Consider the following 9,041-nt stretch of genomic DNA (forward strand, 5'->3'; position numbering starts at 1 on the left):
CCTATGATCCCATCAAGTTGTAGGCTAGGTCACCCCAGGTTACATGGCAAAGCCTTGTACAAAGAAATTAAAACAAAACAGAATAAATACAGCAATAATATTCAATAACTATACAGTTATATGCCTAATATGATCATCAAAATGCAGCAACTGAAAGCACAGTTGCATTCATTGTCACAGTTGCGACCTCAATATCCCACCCAATAACAGGTGATCCTATCAATGACAACACAGAATAAGCCAAGGGTCTGGGGTACAGTTCAGCAGCAGAACACTGTCTGCCAGGAAAGGCTGGGAGTCCAATCTCCAGCAAGGCCAATTTAACAAACAAACAAACAAACAAACAAACAGAGAGTTTGAACAATACAGTAAGCCAACTAGAAATAAGAATATATTCTAGGGGGCTGGAGAGATGGCTCAGCAGGTAAGAGCACCGACTACTCTTCCAGAGGTCCTGAGTTCAAATCCCAGCAACCACATGGTGGCTCACAACCATCTGTAGAGAGATCTGATGCCCTCTTCTGGTAAATCTGAAGACAGCTACAGTGTACTTAACATATAATAAATAAATCTTTAAAAAATATATATATTCTACCCAAGAATAAAACATTATGAATCACCATATAATCTAGCAATTCCATTTCTGATTATATATGCAATAGAATAAAAGCAGTCTCAAAGAGCTCCTTAAACAAAAATTATCATAGTAGCAATTTACAATAGCTAAACCATGGAAGACATCCAATGTCCACCACAGATGAATCAATCAGAAAAAAACAGAGACAGAATTTTATTCAGCCTTAAAGGGGAATTTTATGCCTCTTTAAATGTCAAAGGATTAAGTGCTCTGATCAAAACACAGATCAACAGAATGCCTAAAAATATGATCTAACTATGTGCTGTCTACACACAACAGTCTCACTTGTATGCAGAAATTCTAACACATGCCACAATAAGGACCTTTGAAGACAATATGCCAAATGAAAATGAAGTGGATACTGAAGCCGGGCGGTGGTGGCGCATACCTGTAATCCTAGCACTTGGGAGGCAGAGGCAGGCAGATTTCTGTGTTCGAGGCCAGCCTAGTCTACAGAGTGAGTTCCGGGACAGCCAGGGCTACACAGGGAAACCCTGTCTCAAAACAAAAACAAAAACAAAACAACTAAAGTGGATACTGTAGAGTCCACTTATATAAAGTATAAGTCACTTAAAAGTCAAAATCTTGCAGACACACAGAAGAGTGGTGGTTGCCAGAGCTGAGGGGAAGAAGGGAAGCTACTACTTCAATGGTATTAAGTTTCAGTTTTCCAAGAAGAGATTATGAAGATGATGGTGCTGAAGGTTGTACAACATTATAAATGTAGTTAGTAAACACCACCAAACTATACACCTAACTTGAGGGTCAATTCTGTTGTACTTTACTATTTTTAATATAGGGCAGGGATATTGATGGCTTAGTGGGTAAGAGCACATTCCACAGGAGCATAAGGATTGAACTCGGATCCCTTGTCCTCATGTAAACAAGCAGTCATACCTGTGAGCACCTGCAAAGTCAGTGCTGCCTGGAGGGCGTGGGCACAAGAGAATCCCTGGAGCCTGACTGCCTGGACAGGACACTGAAAGTCGTCCTTGGGTGTCTACAAAATCATGTGGACAAACATAGTGTGGTGGTCTGCATGCTAATGGCTTATGTATTTTTATATGGTTCCCAGTTAGTACTATTTGGGAAAGATTAGGAGGTGTGGCCTTGTTAGAGTAGGTATGGTCTTATTGGAAGAGCCACGTCATTGAGGGTGGCCTTTGAGGTTTCAAAAGCCAAACCTGTCCCAATCTTGCTCTTTTGGCTACAACTTGGAAATCAGATGTGAGCTCTGCGCTACTGCTGCTCCAGAGCCATGCTTGTCCTCCTTCAGCTGTGGTCCTCACCATACTGCTCACGGACTTACTGTATGAGGTGTAAACAAGCCCCCAACTGAATGCTTTATTGTAGTTCATGTTGCCTTGATCATGGCTGTCTCCTCACACTACTTTTTAAAAAAAAGCACAGTGTGTGGAACATGTTGATGCTAAGCAGTAAGATCAAAGCTCAAGACCAGCCCGAGCTAGAGTGAGAAAAGAGTGGATTAGGAGGGTTACCTGTTCAGTGCATCTCTTAAAATAGCACCAAAAAAAAAAAAAAAAAAAAAAAAAACCCACCAACCAAAACCCAAAACAAAACCCAGACCTTCGTAAGAAAGATAAGTGTAGTCTTTAGAATCAGAAGCTACATCACAGAAAAAGTTCTCCTAAGGCTATTTGGTAGGAGATAATTTTAGTTTATCTACTTTAATGTGATTTTAAAATTGTGATTTTTAAATAATTTTATTAATAGTCCTGGAGAAAGTCATGAAAAAATATTTTTAAAAATGTCTCTGTGGCAGGAAATATGGCTCAAAAAATAACTAAGCCTCTGTTCCTGTTTGTTTGTTTTTGTTTTTTTGGTTTTTTTTTTTTTTTTTTGGTTTTTTCGAGACAGGGTTTCTCTGTATAGCCCTGGCTGTCCTGGAACTCACTCTGTAGACCAGGCTGGCCTTGAACTCAGAAATCCACCTGCCTCGGCCTCCCAAGTGCTGGGATTACAGGCGTGCGCCACTAGCCAAAGAAAATTTGTTGTTTTTGAGGCAGTCCAACGCATCTACTCTGTGGCCGTGTGGCGTCACTCCCAGCAGAGCGATCTGTATTATGTAAGACTAGGTGCATCCTTAAGCATAGTTGTTTACTTGGGTTATTTACAGTCATCTATTAGTTTTTTTTTTTTTTTTTTTTTTTTGGTTTTTTGAGACAGGGTTTCTCTGTATAGCCCTGGCTGTCCTGGAACTCACTCTGTAGGCCAGGATGTCCTTGAACTCAGAAATCTGCCTGCCTCTGCCTCCCAAGTGCTAGGATTAAAGGCGTGTGCCACCACTGCCCAGCATCTATTAGGTTCTTAATTCTACAATTTGATCTCATTTTCTTCTTTGTATCTTCCCAAATTCCTACCACAATATTTTACAAGGTGAGCATTAAGTACTTCTTAAGTCAATGACAAAAATACTTAAGAAGCATTGGTGGGGGAAATAGAGGCAGAGCTGGAAGACAGCAACCCTCTTCTACCTTGAATATCTGAAAGTTCTGCTTTAGAAAAAGTCTTGAGAGAGGGAGGCAGAGGAGCACAGACACACAAGAATCATTGAATCTTGGGAGTGTAAGGGCATTTGAATCACAGCCCAAGATCATAAAAAAACAAAACACCAGAGGCCAGGCCAGTATCCTGTTGGCAGATCAGCAAAATAAAATAGCTCCCCAGATAGTGCTACTTTAGTACAGTTTTCAGTCAGCAAGCCCCACCCAAAAACATAGCTTCCCAGAAGCTCTTTAGATCTTCATCCTCAGAACCAATGGAGCACATAATAAAGAATAACAGATATCCAGGGAAAACTTCCAGCATGAAACTCAAAGACCAAAACAAGCAGTGAGGTAGGAAAAAAACAAACAAACAAAACAAAACAAAAAAAAAAAAAAAAAAAACTCTGGAGGACCACCAAGGAGAAAATAACTTAAAATTTAGAAACCAGTACCCATTGCAACCCTAGATACATGGGAAGGCACTGCAACCACGAACCAGAACATAAGCTCAAGTCAACCCACTAGAAAGCAGCACAGGTGAGAAGAGGGGTAGGAAACAAACTCAACGTCTGAATAAGAAGTTCCTAAGAAAGACAGAGAAAGAAAACAACCGATTAATTGAGAAAGTTTTGGGCAGAGGTTATCAAAAATAAAATGCCAACTAATGATCCAGGAAAATGGAAGAAAGCAGACTCCTTTTAAAGTGTGCATGTGGGAGAGGGGAAGGAGAATAAGTAAAAAATTAGGATGGTTTAGACTTCTTAATAGCCTAACATTAAAAAAAAAAAACCAACAACAACAACAACAACAAAAAAAAAAACAATGGAGCAAAGCTGTAAAATCTGGATGGAAAATTACTTCAGAATCAGAAATCATATAACCACTACAATTGTCACTACTCTGGCAAGATAAAAAAAAAAATGTTTTCAAGTTTGTTATTGACAAACTACATTCACGAATTGCCTGGAGGATGTGCTCCAGTAAAAGCAAGAGACAAAAACAAGAAAGTGAAAGCTACTGTCTAAGTTACAGAAATCCAACACGGGCAGTCTAAAGAAAGGGGCATACCTGTGCTCCAGTAACAGGAGAAAGCTTTCACTTTCAGAAACGGTAACCTTAAATTATCCAACGTTTTTAAATGTCAATTTAAAGAATCTGAAATAAGGGGCTGGAGAGATGGCTCAGTGGTTAAGAGCACTGACTACTCTTCCAGAGCCCCTGAATTCAATTCCCAGCACCCACATGTTGGCTCACAACCATCTGTAATGGGATCAGAAGCCCTCTTCTGGTGAGCTTGAAGACAGCTACAGAACTCATATACATAAAATAAATAAATAAATCTTTATTTAAAAAAAAGATACAAAAAGGGAGTGCAATTCTCTTAAAAAAAAAAAAAAAGAATTTGAAGTACAATTAAGATAAATACATAGAAAACTCAGCAAATGGGAACCCAAACCAGAGGGAAAAAAATAGTCACAAACACTTGATTTAGTCCAGCTAAGCAAAAGTCAGCATACAAAAAAGACATCCACCAGGCGGTGGTGGCGTAAAGCTGTAATCCCAGCATTTAGGAGACAGAGGCAGGCAGATTTCTGAGTTTGAGGCCAGCCTGGTCTACAGAGTGAGTTCCAGGACAGCCAGGACTACACAGAGAAACCCTGTCTCAAAAAACAAACAAACAAACAAACAAGACATTGGAGATGGGGGTGGGCAGAAAACAGGTTAACACTAATTTCAAATGTAAAAAAAATCAACACATAAATATTGCAACATTGCAATTTACATTGACATAGGAATAAAACACAAAATGAGCAGTTAGATAAAAACATTGCCTCTGAGGAAAAGAAATCTGGGATGGGAGAGAAAAGAAACTGGCTTTTGTAGTTAACACCATAGAACCGTCCTGATTTAGGACTCAAGGTGCTCAGGGAGAAGTCACTTTTGGCCTAGCAGAATCAAGAAAGATAAAATGTAAGGTTGTAAATTTTAAATTATATCTTCAAATACGGTTGGTGTTCAAGAGGCCAATCAATACAAAGACAAAGGCGCTGAAGCCATACCTCATCTCTCACACCCCAGAGGTTGGTGATAGTGTAGTGGAACTGATTTAGTGTAATGTCAGTTTAAAGAGGTCTGAAGCGGTGTGAAACCACAGCATGCATGCAGGCTGGTCTAGTTCCTACGACAATGGTTTTTCTGCTAAGGTGTACCTTTTGGTTTTTTCAACGGACTTGGGTTAAAAACTAGCTGTTTAGTCCACCCTAAAATCCAGCTCTTTCTACCTCCTAAATTCTCCCACCATTCTTGGTTCATTTCTTCACTTACTACTATCACCCAGAACCATATGAACAACGAACATGGAAAAACAGATTTCATTTACTGCTTGATTCTCAATATAGTATAATCCTTCATTAACTCAATTAATATACCATGAAATAAAAACTGTGCCGGGCAGTGGTAGCACAGGCCTTTAATCCCAGCACTTGGTAGGCAGAAGCAGGCGGATTTCTGAGTTTGAGGCCAGCCTGGTCTACAAAGTGAGTTCCAGGACAGCCAGGGCTATACAGAGAAACCATCTCAAAAAATCCAAACCAAACCATACCAAAAAAACCCCCCAAACCAAAAAACTGTCAGTGTGCCAGCTGAGACGCAGAAGCTAGTAATCAAGAAACTAACCTGAAGAGCTCTAGGAATGACTACAGGCTTAGCTACAAATATTGATCACTGTTAGTTGAAAAATGTGTAATCAAAATCTGAAGAACAAAGCCGGGGATGGAGGCACACTCCTGTAATCCCAGCACTTGGGAGGCAGAGGCAGGCGGATTTCTGAGTTCGAGGCCAGCCTGGTCTATATAGTGAATTCCAGGACAGCCAGGGCTACACAGAGAAACCCTGACTCAAAAAACAAACAAACAAAAAACAAACAAACAAAAAATCTGAAGAACAAAAACATCAATAAGAAGAACCAGTTTTCCAACAGATTATTTCAGTGTAAAGTTCCTAGGTACAAACAACCCCAGTTATTCCACTCTGTCAACCTACAATACCCTTACAGGACTCAACTACTAAAACAGGCATCCTCTGGAACAGGTACTCTTTAACCCAAGGTTTTCATCTTTGTGGATATATGCTTCTACTGGACTTAATTTTGTTGGGCACTAAATTCAGGATCTTAGGCCACACAGTGAGCTACGTGCTATACCCCAATATTTCTGAAATTTATTTAATGAGATTGTGGACTCTGCTTTAAAGGTACAATTTTCATCAATGATTATAATTATTACTAGTTTTACTAAGTGGTTTGGAATGGTTGGAAATGACTATGTGAGGCCATATCCAATTGAACACACAGCAGTCTACTCTAAAATATTCCTACTCTACCATCGTCCACTGGCTGCACCGCAAAAGCCATCAAAGAAATCTACTTCCATGCTTTGCCTTTAGACTTTTCTACTGAAGACAAAACAGAAGTTTTTAACAACTGAATTAAACCAAATCACTCTCTGCTTGAAACTCAAGTGTTCTTTTGAAAGAGATTTATTTATTTATTTTATGTATAAGAGCACACTGTAGCTGTTTTCAGACACAAACAGATGAGGGCATCAGATCCCATTACAGGTGGTTGTGAGCCATCATGCGGTTGTTGGGAATTTTACTCAAGACCTCTGGAAGAGCAGTCAGTGCTCTTAATCCTCTGAACCGCTGAGCCATCTCTCCAGTCCCCAACTCAAATGTTTTTACACCTAAACATTACCATCTGGCTCATGCTAGCTTTCAGGACCTGGGCTCACTGACTCTGAAACCTAGCCTTCCAACTACAGCTTTTCCTCCTCAGAGTTCCCCCATTCTACCTTCCAAGATCAGCTTACTCAATCTAATAAGAGATGTTGGCATCAAAACACACACACACACACACACACACACACACACACACACACACGAGGAATAACTCCAAGAAAAAAAAAAGGTTCCTACTAATATCTTTTCAGACCTAACTCGATATTCTCACAAGAGAATATAAGAAAGTTCTGCAAACAGAGAGATCTGCAAACAGAGAGAACCTGTCTCCCCTGGGGATGTGTATGTATGTATATGTGTGTGTGTGTATATTACTATCTAATCTAAGTTCAATTTACCTTCCCAAAATTAGAAATCTGTTTACTGTCATAAAGTTTCGACTAATCAGGGCTTTAAATGAAACCTCTGATATTGATTTGGGCTGGCTTTTACCTTTTTTTTTTTTTTTTTTTTGGTGGTGGGAGGGGGGCTGGAGGCAGAACTTCTAAGCAATAGTAATTTTTCCTCAAGAAAATAGGACATTCCTACACAACAATAAACATTTAAGGAGGTTCATCCTCTCCTCCCCAAACAGACTATAACCTGGACAACCAAGAGAAGACACCACGTGTAACTCCCTGCAAGGCAATTACTGAGAATTACCGTCTTCAAAAATTCAATCTGAGAGTTGACTGGAGAGCAACTCCTGAGATCAGAGCCGAGGGGCAAGCCAGATGTTTTCACAGCACCGAAACTGGGAGGGTGCAAACAACAATAAATACTAACGTCTAAAAGAAACCGAAGGGGTTGTCTGCCACAGTTGAAGCCCCTAGAGGTGTTTTCAGATGCTCGTCCAAGGTCAAGCCGCCCGTTAGTGGTCATGGTAGGACAGGCAGCCAGGTCCTCCAACCCCACACTCATTCCCCGGAAATCTTGTCGGTTTTCAGACAGCGCCGTGAGAGCCAGAGCTCGGGAATCGGCAGGGAGGCAGGAGCTGTGCGGACACCAGGAAGAGGGAGAGCTACACGGCAGGGAAGGAGAGTCACTCCTCCCACGTGCCTGGAAGCCTGTGGTCCACTCGGGGGCCGCAGGACTAGCAGCACTCACCTGTCTGGAGCCCAGAGGCGGGTGGTACGATCCCGGGACACAGACACAAAGGCTCCCGGCGGGTAGAGGCAGCACACCAGGCCCCTCACATCCAGTTCGTGGCCCGGGAGAGAGCAGCTCAGCCGGTATCTGGCAGCGCCGCTCGCCATGGCCAGCGTGGATCCGGAGCCCGGCTCCCAGGTATGGCACGAGACTCGTCTACAGGCCCGAGCCGGCGTGCGCCAGGCTGCGGCCCGAGACCCGCCTGCAGGAGAGGGGGATCCGGAGACCGGAAGAGCCAGTCAGCCGGTGCGGAAGGACCGCGGGGGAAGGGGCGCGCCGAGCGGACTGAGTGACACAGCAACCCTAACATACACACCGGAATTCATCATCCGTCGCAGCCCGCGGTGACGCAAAATGTATGCGTCGGCTGCTGAGGCAGCATGGACCGAGGCTCGCTCTGCTCTGCGCCCTGGATCGCGGGCCGAAGAAGGGACGGTGAGATCAGGAAATTTTGCATAGGCGCGGGAGGTCCGTGTCCTGTCAGAACCCGGTCCATTTCAGAGAACAACCAAAGATCTGTAGTAGTTTAAGGTGGTAAATAGGAACTACAACTCCCACAATGCCGCGCGTCCCGAGTGGCTCACTGGCGCGCTGAATCGGTTGTTTTAAATCTAGCTACTTGGCTTGGCTACTCAGAGTAGTAGAGCAGCATTGCTTGCTCGCCTTACGTCACGGTTTGTTTACCCATTTTCTGCGTGACTCTGGAGAGTCTCCCAAGATTTTCATCAGTTTATTGTTTTGTTTTTTTTTTTCATTTAAGATAACTGAATCTGATGTCAAAGTGGGAACTTTTAGTCAACTTGCCTCATGCTACCCGAATGTTCTTACCTATAGTAACAGATTTTGCAAATACGACGGTCCATGCCCAGTCTTCCCTAACGTGACCACTGTTTGCCCGAGGTTTGGCTCAGAAGGTCTAAGGTGAGGAAGAAAATGCCTTTAATTATTTAAAAGATCGCACGATAGCTCGG

At 42.3% G+C, this 9,041-nt stretch overlaps 1 protein-coding gene across 1 annotated transcript in view; it reads right to left on the minus strand.

Moving 5' to 3' along the window:
* Plaa (phospholipase A2 activating protein) overlaps positions 1–8,388 on the minus strand; it is a 32,152-nt gene extending 23,764 nt beyond the window's left edge. Inside the window, exon 1 of the mRNA XM_052176762.1 lies at positions 8,029–8,388. Coding sequence (XP_052032722.1) covers positions 8,029–8,177 — 149 coding nt within the window. The 5' untranslated portion in view covers positions 8,178–8,388. The remainder of the gene's footprint in view (positions 1–8,028) is intronic.
* Between the last annotated feature and the right edge of the window lie 653 nt (positions 8,389–9,041).

The sequence above is a fragment of the Apodemus sylvaticus genome, chromosome 3 (genome assembly GCF_947179515.1).
Source record: "Apodemus sylvaticus chromosome 3, mApoSyl1.1, whole genome shotgun sequence".
Taxonomy (NCBI): domain Eukaryota; kingdom Metazoa; phylum Chordata; class Mammalia; order Rodentia; family Muridae; genus Apodemus; species Apodemus sylvaticus.